Genomic DNA, 26,006 nt, shown 5'->3' with positions numbered 1-26,006 from the left:
CCCAGACAAGACAGACATTGTTGACGTTACACATTTATCAATTTCTCTTAATTTTATTACCATTTTCTTTTAGATACAGGCTAAGTAGAAGTAATGGGAGTAGTGAAATTCACTTTATGTTTCTCATATCATACAATTTTTTTGATCTTTCTAAACTCTCATTCACAGTGAAACAGTGTTCTGTTAGTCTCTGCATTTTGAAGCTGTAGGCAGAAATACTGTAACTTCCTGTTTGTATCACAAAGGAGAAAACTGCAGTAACCTAACCTACAGCAAATAAAAACATATTTTCATGAGTTTTCAGAATTTGGTGTTATTGGATTCATTTTTGGTGCTCAGTGTTTAGTGTAATATGTTCCAAAGTAAGATGCTACTTCATTGACAGTCCATTTTTCCATAAAGCATTACTGTGCTAAATTGAAAAATGGTATAACAGTTTTGTTGTTACTTATGTAAGACAGGTTCTCCAATTATGTGCATGATGGGAAAATAATCAAATGAGCCTTTTTCCTGCAAACATTTTGCTACCATTGGCTCACTAATGGATTTTATGTGGTGGTTTATGTGGAGGGAAATTTTGAAATTGCAGAGCAGGATACTTTATATAGTACTGTTAATTAGTAATTATTGCTTTTGGCTTCCTGTAAGCTACATTAGTGCTTGAACTTGCAGTGATGAAGTGAATGAAGAACACCACTGAACTGATCTGAATGGACTGGCTCATTGTCAGTGATCTGATCCAGCTTTTCAGTTTTCACTTGTGTTATTTGGTATCATACTTGAATTTTTCGTGACATGGGGTATTCGTAAGTCAGGGTTCCACTGTATTTAAGAATATTTTGTGTTTTTTTTTTATTTATGTGTGCTCAAATGGAATAATATGGTAATAATAATACATTTGTCTTAAATTATGGATGCTGTGTCGGTCGCGAACGAAGTGGCTCTTAGAGCCGGATCTTTGAAGTGAACGACACGAGCCGGCTCCTTATCGCCAGCCGTGGGTTTTTTTTTTTCTTTCTCTCTCCCTCTCTCTCACTCTTTTTTTCTGCTTCACTCAGCACACGAGCCTTGTGCTTTGTGCTGGGAAGAGGGGGGAGGGGTGGAATTTACACTCGCAGTAGCACAGGAACAGAGCAGGCGAGAGAGAGAGAGAGAAAGAGAGCCAGGGACAACAACGTCACATTAGAAAGGTATAGTAATCACAGTTGTGGATGTTAAAAGATTCACAAAGTTTATTCATGCAGGCCCATATGACAGAGAATGTGCATCTTCATTTTGTTTTCATATTTTCATTTATATGTAATTGTGTTGTGGTTTGCAGTGTTTTGTGTTGTTTTACTTAAAATTTGTTTAAAAGGAAAAAGCTAAAAATTTAAATAGCTAAAAGTTGAACTGCGAATAGTTGGTTTTTGTAATATATGATTTATTTATTACATTTCATGTGGAGAGAATAAATAAAAGTAGATTTACGGTGGCCCCTAGAGACAAAGCATGTACAAACTCCAAAACACGTACAAAACACAACAGAAGTGCTCCAGGATGCAGGCAAAGTGTTGAGCTTTTGTTACCTAGTGGCTACACAAGCAAGCAATTACCAACGACCGGATTTGGTGTGTGGTAGTAACAGGTAAATGAACATTTTTTTAAATGATTTGAATATATATGAGTGGTATATATACAAACACCCAGCACGCCCCTGTGGCCGGTTTATCCTTCAAGCTCGGGTCCTCTACCAGAGCCCTGGGAGCTTGAGGGTTCTGCGCAGTATCTTAGCTGTTCCCAGGACTGCGCTCTTCTGGACAGAGATCTCCGATGTTATTCCCGGGATCTGCTGGAGCCACTCGCCTAGCTTGGGAGTCACCGCACCTAGTGCTCCGATTACCACGGGGACCACCGTTACCTTCACGCTCCACATCCTCTCGAACTCTTCTGTGAGCCCTTGGTATTTCTCCAGCTTCTCGTGTTCCTTCTTCCTGATATTGCTGTCATTCGGAACCGCTACATCGATCACTACGGCCGTCTTCTTCTGTTTGTCTACCACCACTATGTCCGGTTGGTTAGCCACCACCATTTTGTCCGTCTGTATCTGGAAGTCCCACAGGATCTTAGCTCGGTCATTCTCCACCACCCTTGGGGGCATCTCCCATTTTGACCTCGGGACTTCCAGGTTATACTCGGCACAGATGTTCCTGTACACTATGCCGGCCACTTGGTTATGGCGTTCCATGTATGCCTTGCCTGCTAGCATCTTGCACCCTGCTGTTATGTGCTGGATTGTCTCTGGGGCATCTTTACACAGCCTGCACCTGGGGTCTCGCCTGGTGTGATAGACCCCAGCCTCTATGGATCTTGTACTCAGAGCTTGTTCTTGTGCTGCCATGATTAGTGCCTCTGTGCTGTCTTTCAGTCCAGCTTTGTCCAGCCACTGGTAGGATTTCTGGATATCAGCCACCTCCTCTATCTGCCGGTGGTACATACCATGCAGGGGCCTGTCCTTCCATGATGGTTCCTCGTCTCCCTCCTCTTTCTTGGGTTTCTGCTGCCTGAGGTATTCACTGAGCACTCGGTCAGTTGGGGCCATCTTCCCAATGTATTCTTGGGTGTTCGTTGTCTCATCCTGGACTGTGGTGCTGACACTCACCAGTCCCCGGCCCCCTTCCTTCCGCTTATCGTACAGCCTCAGGGTGCTGGACTTGGGGTGAAACCCTCCATGCATGGTAAGGAGCTTTCTTGTCTTTATGTCAGTGGCTTCTATCTCCTCCTTTGGCCAGCCTATTACCCCAGCAGGGTACCTGATCACGGGCAGGGCGTAGGTGTTGATGGCCCGGATCTTGTTCTTACCATTCAGCTGACTCCTCAGGACTTGCCTGACCCTCTGCAGGTACTTGGTGGTTGCAGCCTTTCTAGCGGCCTCTTCATGGTTCCCATTTGCCTGCGGGATCCCCAGGTACTTGTAACTGTCCTCTATGTCTGCAATGTTGCCTTCTGGTAGTTCAATCCCCTCAGTTCTGACTACCTTCCCTCTCTTTGTTACCATTCGACTACACTTCTCCAGTCCAAACGACATTCCAATGTCATTGCTGTATAGCCTGGTAGTGTGGATCAGTGAATCAATGTCTCGTTCACTCTTGGCATACAGCTTGATGTCATCCATGTACAGGAGGTGGCTGACAACTGCTCCGTTCCGTAGTCGGTATCCGTAGCCAGTCTTGTTAATGATCTCACTGAGGGGGTTCAGGCCTATGCAGAACAGCAGTGGGGACAGAGCATCTCCTTGGTAGATCCCGCACTTCAATTCAATTCAATTCAATTTTATTTATATAGCGCCAAATCACAACAAAAGTCGCCTCAAGGCGCTTCATACTCAAGGCGCTTCACTTGATGGTGACTTGTGCTATGGGCTTGGAGTTGGCCTCTAGTGTTGTACGCCACATCCCCATTGAGTTCCTGATGAAGGCTCTTAGGGTCCTGTTGATCTTGTACAATTCTAAGCATTCCAGTATCCAGCTGTGGGGCATTGAGTCATAGGCCTTCTTGTAATCAATCCAGGCATTGCACAGGTTGGTCAGTCTTGCAGTCTTGGCTGACTGTTCTGTCTACCAGTAGCTGGTGTTTTGCGCCTCTGGTATTCTTGCCAATCCCTTTCTGTGCCCCACTCATGTATTGACCCATGTGCCTGTTCATCTTAGCTGATATGATGCCTGACAGGAGCTTCCATGTAGTACTGAGGCAGGTTATTGGTCGGTAGTTGGATGGGACCGGTCCCTTCTTGGGGTCCTTGGGGATCAGGACCGTTCGACCTTCGGTTAGCCATTCCGGGTGTCTCTCGTTAACTAGCGGCTGGTTCATTTGTGCTTGAAGACGCTCGTGGAGTGCAGTCAGCTTCTTCAGCCAGTAGGCGTGAACCATGTCGGGCCCTGGTGCTGTCCAGCTCTTCATACTGGAGACCCTTTCTTGGATATCTGCCACTGTGATGGTTACTGGACCCTGTTCAGGGAGGTCGCTATGGTCTGCCCTCAGATCCACTAGCCACTGAGCATTGCCATTATGGGTTGTGTCCTTCTCCCATATGCTCTTCCAGTATTGCTCCGTCTCCAGCCTTGGTGGTGCTGTTCTCTTATTGTTCCCTTGCCACTGAGAGTACACCTTTGCTGGTTCTGTGGAGAACAGCTGGTTTATTCTCCTGCCTTCTATCGCTCTGGTGTACCTCCTCAAGCGGCTGGCCAAGGCTGTGAGTCTTTGCTTGGCAGTTTCCAAGGCCTCAGGTATGGACAGTTTGCTGTATTTCTTAGGCACCTTCTTTGTCACACCTTCTACAACTCCGTTAGTTGGCTAACCTCCCTACGTGCTACTTTGATCTTGCCCTCTAGCCTCCTTCTCCATGGAGGGTACTGCCCCTTGTGGCTGTTCAACTTGTAGCCAAGCATCTCACTGATCACTGCTGCCGTATTGTACATCAGCTTGTTAGTGTCAGTAATCGTGGTTGTAGGTATCATCTGTAGTGCTGCATTAACATCATCTAGCAGACCTTCTGAGGGTACTTCACGTAATCTTGGTAACCAGCTACGGGGGATCCAGGTTTCAAGCTTGGCCATGATCCTATTTTTCAGGTCAGTTCCTCTCGCACTCAACGATCCTTCTCCTATCGCACTTGGGGCTATGTACCCAATCTCGGGTAGGGGTGATGATATCTCCCCCCTGACCTGGCATCCTGACTCCTTGCCGTAGCATTTATGTTGTACCTTGTCAATCTCTAGCTGTGATAGCAGTCCCTTCTTTCGAATGTTGGAACACTGAGCTACTAGTTGTTTCGCTGTCATTGTTGATGTTGGGTATCGAAGAATCCATAGGTCCCTCATCCTATTCGTGTAGCCCCTTCTGCCAGGGTTACTTGCGTAGTAGCATTCCAACAACGCCCTGTTTTCGTCTCTTGCCCACCGATGCCGTCTTGTTCCAGTAGCCCACTTGTCGTCAGGGTGCCCTGGTTCCTCAACACCTGACGCAGACCTTGTTGATCCGGGCGACGTCCGAGCCGGCATGCCTTCATATTTATCTGTCTCGCTCATGTCTGCGGTAGGCTCACTAAGCATAGGGGGTCTAGCCTTAGGACCCTTACTGGATACAGACACCCCAGGCAGGAATCGAACTTGCGATCCTCTGCTCCAAAGGCGTGTGTGTGTATATATATATATATATATATATATATATATATATACACTGCTGTTCTGCATAGGCCTGAACCCCCTCAGTGAGATCATTAACAAGACTGGCTACGGATACCGACTACGGAACGGAGCAGTTGTCAGCCACCTCCTGTACATGGATGACATCAAGCTGTATGCCAAGAGTGAACGAGACATCGATTCACTGATCCACACTACCAGGCTATACAGCAATGACATTGGAATGTCGTTCGGACTGGAGAAGTGTAGTCGGATGGTAACAAAGAGAGGGAAGGTAGTCAGAACTGAGGGGATTGAACTACCAGAAGGCAACATTGCAGACATAGAGGACAGTTACAAGTACCTGGGGATCCCGCAGGCAAATGGGAACCATGAAGAGGCCGCTAGAAAGGCTGCAACCACCAAGTACCTGCAGAGGGTCAGGCAAGTCCTGAGGAGTCAGCTGAATGGTAAGAACAAGATCCGGGCCATCAACACGTACGCCCTGCCCGTGATCAGGTACCCTGCTGGGGTAATAGGCTGGCCAAAGGAGGAGATAGAAGCCACTGACATAAAGACAAGAAAGCTCCTTACCATGCATGGAGGGTTTCACCCCAAGTCCAGCACCCTGAGGCTGTACGCTAAGCGGAAGGAAGGGGGCCGGGGACTGGTGAGTGTCAGCACCACAGTCCAGGATGAGACAAGGAACATCCAAGAATACATTGGGAAGATGGCCCCAACTGACCGAGTGCTCAGTGAATACCTCAGGCAGCAGAAACCCAAGAAAGAGGAGGGAGACGAGGAACCATCATGGAAGGACAGGCCCCTGCACGGTATGTACCACCGGCAGATAGAGGAGGTGGCTGATATCCAGAAATCCTACCAGTGGCTGGACAAAGCTGGACTGAAAGACAGCACAGAGGCACTAATCATGGCAGCACAAGAACAAGCTCTGAGTACAAGATCCATAGAGGCTGGGATCTATCACACCAGGCAAGACCCCAGGTGCAGGCTGTGTAAAGATGCCCCAGAGACAATCCAGCACATAACAGCAGGGTGCAAGATGCTAGCAGGCAAGGCATACATGGAACGCCATAACCAAGTGGCCGGCATAGTGTACAGGAACATCTGTGCCGAGTATAACCTAGAAGTCCCGAGGTCAAAATGGGAGATGCCCCCAAGGGTGGTGGAGAATGACCGAGCTAAGATCCTGTGGGACTTCCAGATACAGACGGACAAAATGGTGGTGGCTAACCAACCGGACATAGTGGTGGTAGACAAACAGAAGAAGACGGCCGTAGTGATCGATGTAGCGGTTCCAAATGACAGCAATATCAGGAAGAAGGAACACGAGAAGCTGGAGAAATACCAAGGGCTCAGAGAAGAGCTCGAGAGGATGTGGAGGGTGAAGGTAACGGTGGTCCCCGTGGTAATCGGAGCACTAGGTGCGGTGACTCCCAAGCTAGGCGAGTGGCTCCAGCAGATCCCGGGAATAACATCGGAGATCTCTGTCCAGAAGAGCGCAGTCCTGGGAACAGCTAAGATACTGCGCAGGACCCTCAAGCTCCCAGGCCTCTGGTAGAGGACCCGAGCTTGAAGGATAAACCGCCCGCAGGGGCGCGCTGGGTGTTTTTTTATATATGAATGAGCTGGCTCTTTTCAGTGAGCCAAGCCAAAAGAGACGGTTCTCTAAAAAGAGCCGGAAATCCCATCACTAGTCTTTTTTTTTTTTTTTTTTGACATCAGAAACAGCAGCATGTGACATCACGTGATGGCGGAGCTTCAGTTCATCCTTTGTCATCTTTTTTTTTTTTTTTTTTTTTAAATAGGACAGGGGGAAAGAATGAAAGAAAGAGGGGGAGAGAAAGAAAGAAAACCAAAGGGGAGAAGAGACGGTGAGAAGGGGGGGAAGAGAGAAAAAACAAACAAACAAACAAACAAACAAAAAAAAACAACTCCTGGGTCACCTGTATGGAGAAAAAAAACCAAACAAACAGAGGAGACAGCAAACAACAAAGAGCAACATAATAATAGAAGAAAAAAAGCACCATCACAATAAACTAGCTAGTCATAGATATCAATAGTTACTAAATAATAGACGATATTGTTCAGCACGCAAGATAGACAGCGCACAGTGTGCTTTGAGGCAGCAGCCAAGAAAGCTTTAGTCCGCGTCTGTGAATACCCATGTGTACACCTGTGTGCATACCTGTGTGGATCAGCATGCTTGCATTCCAAAGATTTCTCCATGTAATGATCTGTTAGGGAGTGTGGGGAGCCACAGCCCCGTCCTTTATGGTATCAAGCGGGTATGGAGGAGATCAAAACTCCAGACATCCAGAGGCCCCCAGAACACAAGAGACCAAGGAAGACCCACAGAGGGGCAGCTGCGCCACTGTCCCAGTAAGAGCTAAGGAGAGTCCCAGATGAGGGCTCACTCAGCAGCCGCGGAGCAGAAGCCAGGGGGAGTTGCAGTGATGCGCCCGTGGGCTCCGCCGGCAGCCAGCTGTGCCTGAGTGACCGAGCCCCAGGCCGAGAGGCCGGGGGCACCCCACCTCCGAAATGGCCCGAGCGAGCCCCAATAAGCGGCCGCCAAGGAGTGAGCCGGTGTGTACCCGGACGCCCACCCCCAGATACAAAGAACCACCAACGCACCGACACCTGAGGGAGTCCGCCACCGGCAGGGGAAGTGGTGGTGGGTGGAGATAGGCCTCCAAACCTTGGAAGGCCCGAGATGTCCCCAGAGAGGTGGCGTCTGATACCCAACCTGACATATAGACACAGACATACAGGCACACACAGACACAAACATCCATTCCCACCCTCATGCTCTCATATGCACTTACACCACACTCAACCGACGTGGAGACAGACATAAAGAGACACTGTATACACGATCACACTCCCCAAGCGTACTCTACAAACCGGGTCTAGGTACCCCTGCCCCTGGAGGGGGGCAGGGGTACCTAGTCTTTAATAGATTTTGATATAATACTGTTCAAACATGATCTCAGATTCCAAAGTGAAAAACATAACATGCTGCAAGTGTGTTGACCAAAAATTATTTTCAAGAACATATATCTTTAAAAATAATTTAAGTATGAAGCTATAGTTTCATAGCAAATATTACATATGTCCAAAATTTTGAATGTAATTTTTTTAAACCCATCAGAAATGATTGTGCAGAAATTGTTCTGAAAATTTGATGATTTGCAGTGGTGTGAAAAATAGTTTGCCCCCTTTTGCATACATTTAATTCAATTCAATTTTGCCTCAAGGTGCTTTGAATTCTAATGTAAACACTCTACAATAATAAAAAGACAACAGCGCAAACCCCACAAATCATATGACCCCCTATGAGCTAGCAACAGGAAGAAACCTCCAGCAGAACCAGGCTCAGGAAGGGACGGTACACATTGTTTAATATGTGCATTGAAGGACATTTCGTGGTCAAAAATGACTCCAAAGTTCCTCACAGTGTCTCTGGAGACCAAGGTAATGCCATCCAGAGTAGATATCTGGTTAGACACCATATTTCCAAGATTTTTAGGCCTGAGTACAATAACCCCAGTTTCATCTGAATTTAGAAGTAAAAAATGAGAGGCCATCCATGTCATTTTGTCTTTAGGCCATTCCTTAGGTTTAACAAATTGGTGTGCGTTATCTGGCTTCATGCATAGATAAACTGCATAGCAGTGAAAATAGATGCTACGCCCTGTAATGACATTGCCTAAAATAATCATGTATAAAGTAAACAGAACTAGACCTACCACAGAACCCCGTGGAACTCCATAATCAGCCTAAGTGTATGAAGTGGAGTCTGCAAATACATGAACAAATTGGACTCTATGAGATAGATAGGATTCAAACCACTGCAACAGAATCTCTTTAATACCTCCAGCACGATCACAAATTTAAATATTAGAAAAAAATCTTACTAGTAAACACAAGTAAAATATACTAACCTTAACCCTAACCCTAAAAAGTGGATTGTAAAGAGCTGAAGCAGTATTTAAAATGTTTTCATTCACATTTGTGAATTTGCTAAGTTTTATCTAAACGCGTTCATGAGTCACACCTCACATAATGGGGCAACAGTTTGAGGCCTTCACTAAACTACACTCTCACCAAACTCTCTCACACACACAAAGGCCTTTGCTATTACTTGACTACCCTGTATTAGTAGCTGACCTGCTAGACAGATGTATGACATGTGAGATGGTAACCACCTGAGTGCCTCTTCTGTGTTTTCTTGCATATAAATTCATAATATAATATTTTGCCTGTATAACAACTATTACTTCAGTTAAAACTTCATGTTTAGAAATGAACATTGTCTGGATCTTCTTCTCTTTACTCTTATGAAATGAGAGATATATGTGTGAACTTAAAAATGTATGCATATAAAATCACTTACAAATCGAGCTTGAGTGAGAATAGAAGTTGTTTCTCACAGCAGACATGTTGAAAATAACAACTGAAGACCAAGGTTAAATTAGCAGCTTCAATTTAGTGTTTAGTCTATGGTGTACCATTTTTCTCCCTTTGTTTTCCCCTATGCCGATAAATGAGTAAGTTTAAAAAAATGATACGGTAGCATGGTGGCAGCACATGGCAGCATGGTAGTTTAGTGGTTAGCATTGTTACCTCACAGCAAGAAAGTCCTGAGTTCAGTTCTAACATCTGTGTGGAGTTTTCATGTTTTCCCTGTGTGTCCCTGTTTTAGTGTTAATTGATTCAAAATTGGAAATAGGGCAACCTTTTGCACTAATGTGAGTGTTGTCTGTCTCTGCGTGTTAGCCCTGTAACAGACTGGTGGCCTGTTCAGGGTGTGCCCTGCCCTGAAGACAGCTGGGATAGGCTCCAATGCCCCATGACCCTGAATAGGATGAGAGGATGGATGGACATGGTCCATAAGAAGTGTGATGCATTTAAAATAATGGTCATCATCAATCACCAGAAAATGAGAAAACTAGTTTATGGTAGGCATTACAGTGTAAGACAAAACTATGTAATAAACATATTATCAAAATTATATTTGTAAATTGATTTAAAAGCCATAGATTGTTTTGTGATAATAATATTTATGAGAGGACAAACAATGTCAGTATTAAAGTTTTCTCTGTTATATATTCCCTGAGAAGTGACATGCTGATGAATAATGTCAGGAGCAGAGATGGGCAGTAACGCGTTACTTGTAACGCGTTACTGTAATCTGATTACTTTTTTCAAGTAACGAGTAAAGTAAGGGATTACTATTGCAAAATCGGTAATTAGATTACCGTTACTTTCCCGTAGGAACGCTGCGTTACTGCGTTACTAAAACCGTGATTTTTTTTGCGAGAATGTCTCATGACAATGACGTAAGCAAGTGCTATGTTGGTGACAGCAGCTGTGTGCAGATCAACAATGGATAATATATCGAGTGCGGGAGAGAGTATGAGCGTGCAGCGTTTAAAGTGTGGAAGTACTGACCTTACTTTGAGTTTGATTCCATAAAAAGTGACAAAAACATTAGCGTCCATCGTGCATGGGAAGAAAACTTCTTTTTACAGCGAAAAAAACCCCTAAACTTCCGAGCAAGCACCGAGTAGCTACGACGTGATGGGAAACTCACAGAGACACTCGCGCGGATTCTTCAACTGACCGCAGCACACCTGCACCAGGGTAACCCTCCGCCTACCCTGCTCCTGCTTTACAGGTGAAAATAGAGCAAAAGGACCGCTGAGTCTTTGACTTTATTTATTTTCTGCTGTGTTTTACTTGCATCTGTTTGAAAGAGTGAGTGAAAACACAAAAAATATTTTATTTTATGTGCTGGAATGTGTAGAAAATAGGTTTAAATGTTAAACTAATTTATTCAAGTCAGAGAATGTTGCATATAATTAAATGTTTTGCTTGATGCATAAAGTTAAAAGATTAAAACTAATAAAACAAGTTTTAAAAAGAGACTTTTCCATTTGATTACATTTTGTATGATGGATTATGTAGAAAAAGTAGAATTGGGCTGAAAGATCTATCACTTTATCACCTCTTCAGGTTGTAAATCGGGTTTTTAAAAAGTAACTAAGTAACTAAGTAATTAATTACTTTTGAAAATAAGTAATCAGTAAAGTAACGGGATTACTTTTTGGGGAAGTAATCAGTAATTAGTTACTGATTACTTTTTTCAAGTAACTTGACCAACACTGGTCAGGAGTGTGTCTCTGACTTCTGAATCCCAACTGGAAGCTGGTTCCACAGAAGAGGGGCCTGAAAGCTGAAGGCTCTGCCTCCCATTCTAATTTTTACCTCCGTCCACATATGTGGACATCACATTTTGGGTTATTTAGATTTAGACCAAAATCCTCAATTTTGCTCTGCAAGGGCCTGATATCCAGGACATTATACTGCTACTGTTCTATCAAAATTTTAAACAAATATCCTCAGATGTGGCTCATATTATTTCTTAAAAACAAAAATAAGGTAGAAAAAAAATAAAGCTGGTAATTCTTTGTTTATACATTTCTCCGGCTCCAATCAGCCCAAATATCAAAGAGAAATTAAAAATGCATGCCTTGGAGGTTAAAATACTCCAGGAATCACAAGAGAACCCAGCCAGCCTCGAGTTTCGTTAGCTGGGGGTTTTGTGATGTGCTTTTTTGTTTAGGGCTGTAGGGAACCAGCCCTTAGAGGGGGGGTACTGTCACGGTTCTTGTTCACGGTATTTTGAGTTTATTATGTTTTGGTTTAATTTTGCATCATGGATTGTTTTCTTGTTCTCTTGTTGTGGTTGTGATTAGTATTATTATTAGAGTTTCATGTTTCTGTTATCCATGTTTTAGGAATTGTGGTTTCATGTATAGTTCAGTTCCATGTGTCATTTTCTGTCTCTCTGTGTTGAGTCCATGTCTCTGAGTTGTGATTCATGTTTCCTGTTTTATTGTGAAAGTCTTTGTCTTATGTTAATGTGTGCAACTTTGTTCCCTCTGTCTCGTTAGCCCTGATCTCTCCCAGCTGTGTCTCCCTCCTGTTGCCGATTCCCCCGTTGCTACCCTGTGTGTATAAAAGCCCTGTGTTTTCCCATGCTCGGTGTCGCGTTGTACCATCAGATTATGCCTGTGTGTTTTTTGGTCTCAGTGTTCAGGCCTCACTTCATGTTTTGTTTTCTTGCCAGCAATAAAGCTGAGGTTTTTGAGTTGCATTCCGTCTTCCGAGTCCTGCATTTGAATCCTCATCTCCGCCTGCCCGCACACAGAGCCCTGACAAAAACCCACTGCATGTGGGGAAGAAACAAAACAAATAAGAATTTAAAAGAAAGTATAAGTTTAAGAGATTAAGACCTAAAAAACACTCAATGATGAGCAAAACTGAAAACACGTCATAGGTGACGAATTATGAATTTAGGACCCGTTTTAAAGTCCTTTTATTGGTTTTTAAACCTCTAAATGGTCTGGCACCTGTTTATTTGTCTGACTTGTTGAAGCCCCACGTCCCCACTCGTTCCCTTCGGTCAGCTGAGCAGTTGCTGCTTTCGGCCCCAAAGTCTTGGCTGAAACTTGGAGGAGACCGAACGTTCTCTGTTGCAGCGCCGATGCTTTGGAATAACCTTCCTCTCCATATTAGACAGGCTACATCAGTGCCAGTTTTAAGTCTTTATTAAATATCATTAAATATAAATAAAACTAAAGCAATGTTTTTCGGTAATTTAAAATATAATATAGAATTAACAATTATCATTGAAGGTGTACCAATTGATAATGTGAGTGAAAACAAATTTTTGGGAGTTGTAATTGATAACAAAATTTCATGGAAACCCCACGTCAGACACATAAAAAACAAAATTTCCAGAAGCATCGCAGTTTTGAACAAAGTGAAACCATACCTTGATAAAGATGCACTTCGTACTCTGTACTGTACCCTGGTTCTTCCATATTTTATATATTGTGTGGAAGTGTGGGGAAACACATATAAAAATACAACTAATCCATTAGTCACAGTATAGAAACGAGCACTGCGTATTATTCACAAGGCTGGTTATCTAGATCATACTCACAAACTCTTTCTTCAGGCAAAGTTACTTCAATTCCAGGATCTGGTTAATTACAATACATCTATAATCTTATACAAAGCCTTTAATAAATTTCTCCCTGCAAATTTACAAACTATATTTGAAATTCGAGAAAGGGTTTATAATGTGAGAGGCTTTGGAGAATTCAAATTACCCAGAACTCGAACAACCCGTAAAGGTTTTTGTGTGTCTGTATGTGGTGTGAAACTCTGGAACAGTCTGAGTTTACAATTGAAACAATGCAAAAATATTCATAGATTTTAATTTCTCTACAAACAGTTGGTCTGGTCACAGTATACTCAATGATGGTTTTAGTGTGCTCTGTAATGTCTGTTCTCTTACCATTGCTGGTATGGATTCCAAAAAAAAAGAAAGTGTGTGCGTATGTATGTACATGTACATGTATATGTATGTGTGTTTGTCACTATGTAATTAGTATTGCTTGTTACCTGTGGTAACGCAATTTATAATTAATATATATTCTGTATTCAGTTATGAAGGTTCTATTTGTTGTTGCGAGCTGCCGTTGAGATGCTTGCATGTGCCCGGGGCTGTTGATGGTTTATTTGGTTGCAACGATGAGCGTAGCTGCGGGAAGCTTATTGTTTTTTGTTGATGAGTGAGTATAGGGGTGGGATTTAATAAGTTTTCTTCGTCCCACTCCTTGTCAGGTAATTTTTGTTTTTTGTTTTGTGCACTTTATGTTCAATATATGTATTTTTGTTGTGCCTGAAATGAACAAATAAATGAATGAATGAATGAATGAATGAATGAATGAATGAATGAATGAATGAATGAATGAATGAATTTGAAACGCGTAACATTTTCTCTGAATACGGAACAATTCCATTTTTTACCGGACGTTTGGCAACTCTACTAACTAACCTTATGAATAAAATAAAGTTCACCATTAGTAACATCATAGCACCCACCCAGCTGTATAGAAACTCCGTCATGCTAGCTAGTACGCAGTACGAGTTATTGTAACTGACTGTAAAAAGTCAGCACAGCGAAAATAAACTCCACCTAAACTTGGTTTATATCTGACCCAGATAGACTGCAGGTCATAACTTCTTACATTTCGGGCAGTATGTTCAAAGCTTGTCCACTCTGCGCTGTGATATTTTACACCACTACATCTGACACTTCCTTACATCGCTGAGCTTAGCGATGTAAGGCACTAATGTAGCTGCTAGGAAACTTGTTCTTGAGCTAATCTGAAGACTACACAAAGTTTGGAAGTCTGTAGCGATTGACTGCAGAAAGTTGGTGACCTCTGTACTACGGCCTACCACTTCATGACTTATTTGCTGTTGTTTCACATGACTTCCACTTTTAACACTACTAATAGTCGATTATGAAGTATTTCATAGCGAGAAAATTTCATGACTGGATTAAATGAATGACTGGATTAAATGAATGACTGGGTTAAATGCGTTAAAGATTTTAATCACACTAATCATAATGGCGTGTTAACACATTCTTGAAAGGGGCCCTTAGTTCCAGTGAAAGGAACCTTTCATGGTTCAGCATACCAAGACGTTTGGACAATTTACTGCTCCCAGCTTTGTGGGAACAGTTTGAAGATTTAAAAGTTTGAAGGTGGAACAGTTTGAATACATCTTTTTGTTCCAACATGACTGCAGACCAGTGTACAAAGCAAGCTCCATGAGGACATATAAGAGGGAGTTTGGCCCTGACCTGACCGAGTCTTGACCTCAACCTAAAGAACACCTTTGGGATGAATTAGAGCAGTCACCGCTCCAATTCTTCTCATCCAACATCTGTGTCTGACCTCACAAATGCACTTCTGGAAGAAAGATCTAAAATTCCCATAAACACTCCTAAACCTGTGGAAAGCCTTCCCAGTAGTGTTGAGGATGTTTTGCTGCAAAGGGTGGGCTGACATCATGTTAAACTCTGTGGATTAGGAATGGGATGTCACTCAAGCTCATATGCATGTGACAAGTGCAGACAAGGGAATACATTTGGCAACATAGTTTAAGTCAAAGGAGGCATTTGGTACTTTGCTGTGTGGTTATGTCTGTTGGTGTTAAGGTTAGGCTAATTTGCTCTTGATTTTTTTTTTGTTTCTTTTTCTTTTGCCCCATTTTGAGAATTTTCCATTGATGCTTTATAATACATTCTATTTAAGTATTTGTTCTATGTAAATAATTCAGATCTTTTGTAATGTCTTTTAAAGAGTTCAGTGACTGAGTGAGTGCTTATGAAGGCTATAAGGGCTCTGAAACTGAGGCCAAATTGACACCTTCCCATATCACACATTTCTCCCACCAGGATAAAAAGTACAAAGAGGAAATGTTTTTAACTGTCAATAAATGAAAATGTCTTTTTGTTTTGTTGTTTTTTTCATGTTAGATATATTTTTTAAATGTAATAACACCCAGAGGGATATAACAGGGGTTGGTATTAGTTTACAGAACAGAAATGTTTTTAAAAAAAAGATGCCAAAGTTTAACCAATGAGGAGAAACAGTATCAGTGACATCATTTCTAACCTTTAACAGGAGTCATGCATCAAACTCCTTAATATAAAGACAAATTATTTCCACATCAGTTTCCTAACTGGTCAAAGTGGAGACTGAAGTGGTCTGTCTAAGGTAGGAAAGTTTTTTGTCTTTGTCGCTGCTATCAGTTCATTATAGTGCAGTATTTAGGATTCTTTAATGCATAAAGCTTGAGCAAAGCAGCTTATTTGTGTGAAGGTTGTGTGACCCCTTCTATGTACTCGGAGCTTTAGTTCTTTCCAGAGTTTCAGTTGGAGACTGGCTGGGCCACTCTACAACTTTTATTTTCTTTCTCTGAAACAGTTGAGCGTTTCCTAGCTGTGTATTTAGGATCATTGTTTTGCTTCAAGTAAAATGATTGTTGTTTTTTACATCACTGCATCCAACACTTCGCATTGCACTTGAAGGTGTAAGGTTTGGATGCAGTTGCTCAGTCATGGAAACCCACTGCATGAAGCTCTCTACACACTGTTTTTGAGCTAATCTGAATGCCACATGAGGTCTGTAGTAGCCGACTGTGCAGAAGGTTAGTGACCTTTGTTCACTCAGCATCGCTCACTAAGCACCTCAGCATCCCCGGATGCCTCTCTGTAATTTTACATGACTTTGTGGCTGAGTTGCTGTTATTCCCAGTCACTTCCACTTTGTTATAACACCACTAACAGTTGATTGTGGAATATTTAGTACTGAGGAAATTTCACCAATGGGTTTGTTGCACAGGTGGCATCTTATCATGGTACCAAGCTGGAATTTACTGAGCTCCTGAAAGCAACCCATTGATTTACAAATGTTGGTAGAAGCAGACGGCATGCCTAGATGCTTGATTTTATACACCTGTGGCCATGGATCATCTGAATTCAATTATTTGGATGGCTGAATGAATAATTTAGGCAATAAAGTGTGTGTGACTTACTTTTACTCTTTTGTAAGGATCCCGAAAAAGCATCTCTATGAATTCCTCATCTTATGCCCTCAATGCGTCGAGCAGTCTGAAATATCGCGATTCGCCAAGTGCAGCCGTGGCCAAAAATGTCATCGTTCTGGCTCTCGGCTTTACCATCAACTATATTAACGGTACACTGATACACACCTTCAGAAAACACCAGGTCAGTATTTATTCTTATTGTTGTTTTTATTTAATTATCATTATTGGAAAAATATACCTAAATATTGCTAACACAAGAAATATATATGTATTAAAGTAATAAAAGTGAGATGAGGTGTTTCATGTCTTTCAGATATTTTATTTGAATCCTCGTTACATCCTGTTCATCCACCTGGTGGTGAATGACATGATCCAGCTCACTTCTTCAATTAGTCTATTTGTTTTCACTTATATCTTTTATCAAATTAATGTTGCATTCTGTTGCTTCCTTATCACTTTGGCTATCTTCACCACCTTCAATACTCCAATAAATTTAGCTCTCATGGCACTAGAGTGCTACATTGCTATTTGTTTACCACTGCAACACGCTGAGTACTGCACCACTAAAAGAACATACGTGGCTATAGGTTGGATCTGGGCCATGAGTGCAGTCTCAGCTTTGTCCGACATCGTTATTATTCTGGCAACAGAGCCAGTGGAGTTATTTTATTCCACAATACAATGTGAGAGAGATAACTTATTCCAGCATCCAATCATTGTAAAAAAGAAAGAGGTTTCATATTTAATTTTCCTAATTGTAGTTTTGCTCACCTTCATGTACACATACTTCAGGATATTTTTTGCTGCTAACAAAGCTAAATCAGCCAAGCGAGAGTCGAAGAAGGCGAGAAACACAATCCTGCTCCATGGCTTTCAGCTTCTGTTGTCTATGCTAACCTATATAGCAACTGCATTAATGCAGGCTCTGGTGCGCTGGTTCCCTAAACAGTATCTAATAGTTGTTTTTATTTCCTATATCATAATCTACATTGTCCCCAGGTTTGTTAGCCCTATTGTGTATGGGTTACGAGACAAGACATTTAAACAGTATTTGAAAAAGTATCTGTTGTGTACCATGAAAATGGGTAACAAGACCGATTTTAGACTATAACATTCTTGATCTAGCAGAGGGCAGCTAGGTGTATTGGTAAAAAACATTAATTAATCATCAGGTTAACTGGATTTCATCCTCTGGACATGCACTGGGTGCACATTGTGTTCCAGAAAAACCCCCAAATATTAGTTGATATGTTGGCTTTTTAAATGCTCAGACATAGGTATCACCATCAGTCTTGAAAATCACACATTACCCTTGCTCTTGTTAGTAGCGTTGTATAGAATCTGAATTAAGTAAAAAAAAAAAAACAATTTTAAAAAAGCAACAAAAAAAAGAAAGAAAAAAAAACCGTTACTGTTACTAGTGATAATTTACTGTTTTAACTCTTTGGCAAATATTTGTCCACTTTAAAAAAAACTAGCATCCTCCTTCAATTCTAAGGTTTTATGTATCAAAACATGATATGTAAGTAACAGGCGATACTAAAACTAATGCTGATGTCAGCAGTGGTAATATGGAAATCCCCCAAAATCTCATCTGCATTGTTTTTGTTCTTCTTTGTGTTGATGTCAGCATTATCTATATTGTAGTTTATAATGTAGTATAGTTTAGTGTCATTATGAATCATATAATGGTGTATTAAAAAATGTTTTAAAAAGCTCAAAGAAAGAAAGTTCCTTTGTCTCACAATGCCTAATATACTACTTTAAAGTTTGGAGATGATCCAGTGGAAACTAGTGTTTTCCTAATTGTGTGACTGTGTGATGTTTGATCTCTGACCTTGAAGCAGATACTAAAAGGTGTATTTTATATCTTTACCCATTTGATTGGAGCATAACTGGCTTAAATCTTTGGTTTCTATAAGCTTTAAATACTTAAATTCATGCAGTGTGTGATTTTGCAAAACCTTATACAGACATTGAGAATTTGTAGGGCGTTGTATTGGAAAAATATAATGTGTGATGAACATCTCTCTTCATTTCCTTTCATATGATGTAGCACTTGATTACATACTCCCTCCCTTTTGGGGAAAGAGTAATCTGGCCTTTAGCAGGTCTTTAAAATAAGCAAATGCAATCTGACATGAAAACAGCATGACATATTGTTGTTAGTTGTTGTTTTTTTATTATGCCAATATGCAGAAGCAGTGTGTAAAAAAACATAAATACATGCTTACTGATGTATTATTGTAGGTTCTTTACTTTACAGCATAAAATGCCTTGATGCAATTTTGGTTGTCTTTTGCAACTATGTAAATAACATTTTCTTGAATTGACAAAATGCTGCTAAATATATTTATTTATATAAAAACAGACAAAGCAACGACACCTCGAGCTGCTTTTTATTACAAGATTGCAACCCTACAATAAAACAGAGAAAAATCACCAACAAATAGATGGCAGCCTGTTAGCAACCACCTGGTGACACTGGGAAGGAAGAACTCCCTTTAAACAAAACCTCCAGCAGACTCAGGGAGGGGCAGCCATCTACTAAGACCAGTAGATGGCTGACATCTACTGGTGGCAGGAGGAGCAGGAGACAGGACCAAAAAAACACTGGAAAAGAGACAAAAATTAACAAAGAATGATTAAATACACAGTGGTATAAAAACAAACCATGAATTGCAGCTGGCTCCTAGCCTTTGCATCCTGACCCTCCCCCACATCACTCAAACAGCTGCTGCGCGGTGACCTGCCCCTCCTTTTTAATTACCCTATAGTGATTACGGTTCTCAGTACATCACTATAGAAATAGGGCCTGCAGGAGCAGGTGTGTTAGCCAGAGATTTGTGGTTGGGGCTATTGTCTGCCTCTCAATTTTATCTGCACTTTATAGGCCTTTTCCACTTGTACCTGCTTATTTTAGCTCGGCTTGACTACGTTTTTAGTGCTTTCCATTAGGTGATAGTTCCTGGTACCATGTAATTACTCCGTCAGGGTTCCAAGAAAAATGTGATGTCAACCGACTGTATGCCACCAATCGGCTAGTGGTGGCACTCAATGAGTCATGAAGGTGTCTCCTTCACAAAAATCCAAACCGCTATTTTTAAAACCATTGGTGCAGCCATTAAGGGAAATGTCTGCACAGAAAACAACATGCCATACACCGAGCAGCAGGTATACCATCACCTCGACATCCTCCTTTGTTGTGGCATTTGTATTGCGTACAAATGATGTCACAGACTTTCAGCCACATTGCTATAACAACACCACTCATATTAAGTGGTACACGATTGTAATAGATGAGTTGAGTCACTTTGAGTGAAGCCAAATATGTACTAGTGGAAGAGAGCTAAAGACACAGAGTTTGGAGGGGGGAGGTTTGGATGATCAGCAGTCACATGCTCATGGTATCTGTCTCTAAATTAAATAGCACTGTAGTTTACACACACACACTCATGCTTTAAAACTCATATACACAGACACAACACATGCGCCAACATATCATGTCAAACGCTGACAACAGCGTGGAGTCTAAGACCCAAGCTGACATATAGACACAGATGAACAGGCGCACGCAGACACAAACATGCATTCCCACCCCCATATACACAAACAAATACTTGACACTCACCCGATGTGTAGACAGACACAAATAGACACTGTACACACATTCACACTCCCCAAACATACTCATTTTGCTCTGGCAGGAAGCATTTTTCTTCCTGCCAGAGAGCAGCACGGCTCCTACTGATAACCCTCAGTGTCTATATGCATTTAAAATTGAGGATAGGGCACCAGCGTCAGAGGTGGGTTTGAATACACAGACCATCCTCTGGACGCTGTATAACGTGCCCACCCCCACGTCCCTACATGTATGTGTTATGAGAGTGTGAGTAATGTGGATGTCTAGGTTGCAGAATAAAATTTAGGCACAGGCAGCCAGAAGGGGACAGAGGGGGAGTGCCTCCCCTGCACCCTGGTGACACACCTGCACCCCAAGCAGGTGTGTCACCTGCTTGGGGTGCAGGTGTGTGTGTGGGTGTGGTGGAGCGGGAAGAAGGAGGCAGCTGAGGATGGGGAGGGAAGAAAGGGGCCAGCTCCTGGGGCCAGCTCCCCCGCTGACCCCAGGAGGTATCCCAACACTCTGGAACCCACCAGGGCAATGTGGCCTAGGCCCATCCAGACCGGGGCCCACAGCAGCAGCACCACCCCGCCCCACAGAGTCCGGGGCAGCCCACCCGACCCCACCGCAGAGAAAACTGCACCCACCTCATCGTCCAATCTTCTCCCAGACTGCACAAGACAATAGACACCCAATTTGAGTCATTCTCCACCTCTCCAATATCTCTCCCCTAAAGATATTGGAGTGAGCTCCTGTAGAGAGGAGACCTCCTGCAAAGATGTGCTTAGACTTCTGAGTTGTGAACACTCAAATCAGTCCATGCATGATTGCATGGCTCCGCCCATCAAAAAGCCACCACGGACCCTCCAGCGACGACAAAGGCTGGGGCGGTCCCACGGACCCTCCCCCCAGCGAAGGCGGATGAAGGCAGACGAAGCTGATGGAGGCTGGAGCGGCCCCACCGACCCTCCAGCAGACGACGAAGGCTGGAGCGGTCCCTCGAACCCTCCAGCGAAGGCGGATGAAGGCTGGAGCGGTCCCACGGACCCTCCAGCAGACGACAAAGGCTGGGGCGGTCCCCGGACCCCCCAGCGAAGGCAATCCCGGACGAGCCCCCATATGTTACACCCCGGCCTAGGCAACCGGCGTGCAACGCAGGAAAATAAAAATAAGGGGAAAAAAAATAAAAACTACTACGGTTCACCACAAAAAAAAAATCCCAAAATGAAAGTATCGACAACTATTTACATTAAAGAAAAATAGGACATTTATTTACAGCAAAACACCAAACTATTTACAACGGGGGGAAGATCGCGACCCTGACACACTGAAACACAGGGTTTAAATACCTAGAAGGAATCAGGAAATGGACAACAAGAGGGAAACACAGCTGGGGCAACGCTGAACTGACGAGACAGGGAAACGTAAACTGAACACACTAAGATAACACAGACTTTCAAAGTAAAACAGGAAACACATAACAGTCACGCCAAAACAAAACGCCTAAAACAATACACTGCCAACGCCGAACCGTAACAGCATGTTCTAAAGAAAATCTAACTATGTTTTGTCATACTGATGTAAAAGACAAAAAATAATGGGTATTAAGGCCCTTAATGAGCAGGCCTTTTGAATGGAGTCCTTTAATGCATGCACATGGCCTAGGGCCCTGATACACATATAATACAGAGAGATGTTTCAGATGTTTCTGGAGAGCTGGGGTTAGTGGATGTTGTAGCCTAAATGCTGACAATATCCTCTGACTTTTCAAACTTTAAACAAAGACACTAGAGCATGTGTTGGTGTCATGTCAACCTAAGGAGATGGACCATAAGACAAAGCATGATATTGACACATTTGCAGAGATTCTTGTCTCTTCTCTGTGAGCTAGCAAAAGTGCCTAATACACACGTGCATGCACTAATGGGTACGAGCACTCCTACTACTCACAAACATTTAGGCACTGTCTCCCTCTCTCACACATACAGTATAGACACACCTGACGTCATTTGCATATAACCACTATTATAAATTATCAATCACTGGCAAGTGCTACAAGACAGAAGTCAACCATAACCAGGTGAGCACCTATTCTTTGGTGGGTGGGGTTGTTTATAAAAACAATTTATATATTCTTTGAGATTTGTATTGTATTGAATCATTTAGTGTAGTATATTTTATTTTATGTGATCAGCTATATAATAACTCTGATTGTAACACAACCAGGCGCAATTATCAACTATGATTTAAGTTACTGCTTTGAATGAGAATGCTACTATTATCCAGCTCGTTGTGACTAAGTTAATGTTATAGGACAAACATGTGGAGTTTTTTCTTTAATGAAAATGTCTTATTGCAGTTCACACTTAACTAAAGCAGAGTTTAGTGCAGAAAAGCATAGTTTGTTGTAAACTGGAGCAGAAAGGTTTTTGAACTTTATAAAATTGAGAGAATAAATAATTTATGGTGGATTACATTGCAGAAAATGCATTTTCTGAAATGTAAATTATTTGCTTATGCAAAATGAATAATTTTTCATGCTTGGATATGGTGTTTTATGGTTGGTGTAATAGTGTTGCAGAATATTTAAGATTTCTAAGATTATTATTGATCAGATAAGGAATGCTCATAGATATCAACACTTTGCCGTGTTTTTAAAGTTAACACCTGCTGTGTTACAACCTGCCATAACAATCAATGATGTCTACAGGTTTTTTGGCCAACTCAAGAACCTTTCAAATGCTGCCATGAATTTGACAACAGTTATGTATCGGGACCCGTTAAACATAGCTATTGTCAAGAATGTGATAACTGTGGTCCTCAGTATCGCCATCATCTATGTCAACGGCACCTTGCTGCACACATTCAAAAAACATGAGGTCTGTATCCTGCTCATAAATTTTGCATCTATTTATTACATCCATTTAGAACTACATACTAGACGACAGAATGTGATATGTTCTGCACGGTGAACATTCCATCGCGCAAAGAGACGTTGGAGTGACGTCTTTTAAGTGATATTTTTGGACGTCCAAGTTTGGTCACTGAAGCAGTTTTTTATCCACCGTTCAATGTTTAGTGGAATAATTCACCTTTCATCTTCTAAATCCTGTCCTTCTCTTCAGGTTTTCAACACAAATCCTCGTTACATCCTGTACATTCATCTGGTAATCAATGATATCCTCCTGCTCATCATGTTCACCCTCCTTCAAGTTCTCAGTTATGCCATTTTCACTCTTCATGTGCCCTTCTGTATTATTTTGCTAGTGATTGCCATCATTTCCAGCCTTAACACTCCAATGACCCTCGCTGTGATGGCAGTAGAGTGTTATGTTGCCATATGCTTCCCTCTCCAGCACTCACAGATCTGTACAGTCAAAAATGTAACCGTTGTGATCACAGTGATATGGGTGCTAAGTTCACTTTCAATTCTGCCAGATTTATTCACCATCTTGGCCACAGAATCCAGAGATTTCTTTCATTCAAGAGTCTTCTGCCTTTGGAAAACAACTTTCAGACCTCCTGAGCTAGAAAAGAAGAGAGATATATCCAACATTGTATTTCTGGTTATTGTTTGGCTCATCCTTGTCTACACATATTTCAGAATTCTTTTCGCTGCACAGGCAGCTGCTACAAACGCCAGGAAAGCAAGAAACACTGTACTGCTGCACGGCTTCCAGCTGCTGCTGTGCATGCTCAACTACGTGTATGATTTGCTGCTGAATGGTTTGACATCCTTGTTTCCAAGTGGAGTACTGACTATCCGCTACACAGTCTCAATACTAATACATGTTCTGCCTCGAATCATCAGTCCAGTTGTTTATGGGATACGAGATAAGATGTTCAGAAAGTACCTGAAAAAATACTTGTTTCATACAAAAAATGCTAATGCTTTTGTACACAGGTAACCCAGACAAGACAGACATTGTTGACGTTACACATTTATCAATTTCTCTTAATTTTATTACCATTTTCTTTTAGATACAGGCTAAGTAGAAGTAATGGGAGTAGTGAAATTCACTTTATGTTTCTCATATCATACAATTTTTTTGATCTTTCTAAACTCTCATTCACAGTGAAACAGTGTTCTGTTAGTCTCTGCATTTTGAAGCTGTAGGCAGAAATACTGTAACTTCCTGTTTGTATCACAAAGGAGAAAACTGCAGTAACCTAACCTACAGCAAATAAAAACATATTTTCATGAGTTTTCAGAATTTGGTGTTATTGGATTCATTTTAGGTGCTCAGTGTTTAGTGTAATATGTTCCAAAGTAAGATGCTACTTCATTGACAGTCCATTTTTCCATAAAGCATTACTGTGCTAAATTGAAAAATGGTATAACAGTTTTGTTGTTACTTATGTAAAACAGGTTCTCCAATTATGTGCATGATGGGAAAATAATCAAATGAGTCTTTTTCCTGCAAACATTTTGCTACCATTGGCTCACTAATGGATTTTATGTGGTGGTTTATGTGGAGGGAAATTTTGAAATTGCAGAGCAGGATACTTTATATAGTACTGTTAATTAGTAATTATTGCTTTTGGCTTCCTGTAAGCTACATTAGTGCTTGAACTTGCAGTGATGAAGTGAATGAAGAACACCACTGAACTGATCTGAATGGACTGGCTCATTGTCAGTGATCTGATCCAGCTTTTCAGTTTTCACTTGTGTTATTTGGTATCATACTTGAATTTTTCGTGACATGGGGTATTCGTAAGTCAGGGTTCCACTGTATTTAAGAATATTTTGTGTTTTTTTTATTTATGTGTGCTCAAATGGAATAATATGGTAATAATAATACATTTGTCTTAAATTATGGATGCTGTGTCGGTCGCGAACGAAGTGGCTCTTAGAGCCGGATCTTTGAAGTGAACGACACGAGCCGGCTCCTTATCGCCAGCCGTGGGGGTTTTTTTTTTCTTTCTCTCACCCTCTCTCTCTCTCTCTCACTCTTTTTTTCCGCTTCACTCAGCACATGAGCCTTGTGCTTTGTGCTGGGAAGAGGGGGGAGGGGCGGAATTTACACTCGCAGTAGCACAGGAACAGAGCAGGAGGAAGAGAGAGAGAGCCAGGGACAACAATGTCACATTAGAAAGGTATAGTAAATACAGTTGTGGATGTTAAAGGATTCACAAAGTTTATTCATGCAGGCCCATATGACAGAGAATGTGCATCTTCTTTTTGTTTTCATATTTTCATTTATATGTAATTGTGTTGTGGTTTGCAGTGTTTTGTGTTGTTTTACTTAAAATTTGTTTAAAAGGAAAAAGCTGAAAATTTAAATAGCTAAAAGTTGAACTGCGAATAGTTGGTTTTTGTAATATATGATTTATTTATTACATTTTATGTGGAGAGAATAAATAAAAAGTAGATTTACGGTGGCCCCTAGAGACAAAACACATACAAACTCCAAAACATGTAAAAACTCCAAAACATGTAAAAACTCCAAAACATGTAAAAACTCCAAAACACGTACAAAGCACAACAGAAGTGCTCCAGGATGCAGGCGAAGTGTTGAGCTTTTGTTACCTAGTGGCTACCCAAGCCAGCAAGTACCAACGACCGGATTTGGTGTGTGGTAGTAACAGGTAAATGAACTTTTTTTTTTAAATCATTTGAATATATATGAGTGGTATACATACATATGTATATATATATATATATATATATATATATATATATATATATATATATATATATATATATATATATATATATA

General features: G+C 41.6%; 2 protein-coding genes across 2 annotated transcripts; both read left to right on the top strand.

Moving 5' to 3' along the window:
- The first annotated feature begins 16,689 nt into the window (after positions 1–16,689).
- On the top strand, positions 16,690–17,775 carry LOC147331596 (odorant receptor 131-2-like). Its single transcript, XM_086294120.1, has 2 exons — positions 16,690–16,845; positions 16,978–17,775. The coding sequence occupies exons 1-2, from the start codon at positions 16,690–16,692 to the stop codon at positions 17,773–17,775; spliced, it is 954 nt and encodes a 317-aa protein (XP_086150246.1).
- A 5,582-nt stretch (positions 17,776–23,357) lies between these two features.
- LOC147331595 (odorant receptor 131-2-like) lies at positions 23,358–24,194 on the top strand. The gene has a single exon (XM_086294393.1). It carries the CDS (start codon positions 23,358–23,360, stop codon positions 24,192–24,194), a length of 837 nt encoding a protein of 278 aa, XP_086150519.1.
- Positions 24,195–26,006: the final 1,812 nt, after the last annotated feature.

Source organism: Aulonocara sp. 'chitande type north' Nkhata Bay, linkage group LG5 (assembly GCF_057382095.1).
Source record: "Aulonocara sp. 'chitande type north' Nkhata Bay isolate Kocher_YH1m ecotype deep benthic linkage group LG5, A_spYH_male_GT1.1, whole genome shotgun sequence".
NCBI classification, from domain to species: Eukaryota; Metazoa; Chordata; class Actinopteri; order Cichliformes; family Cichlidae; genus Aulonocara; species Aulonocara sp. 'chitande type north' Nkhata Bay.
This window is presented reverse-complemented; position numbering and strand designations above follow the sequence as displayed.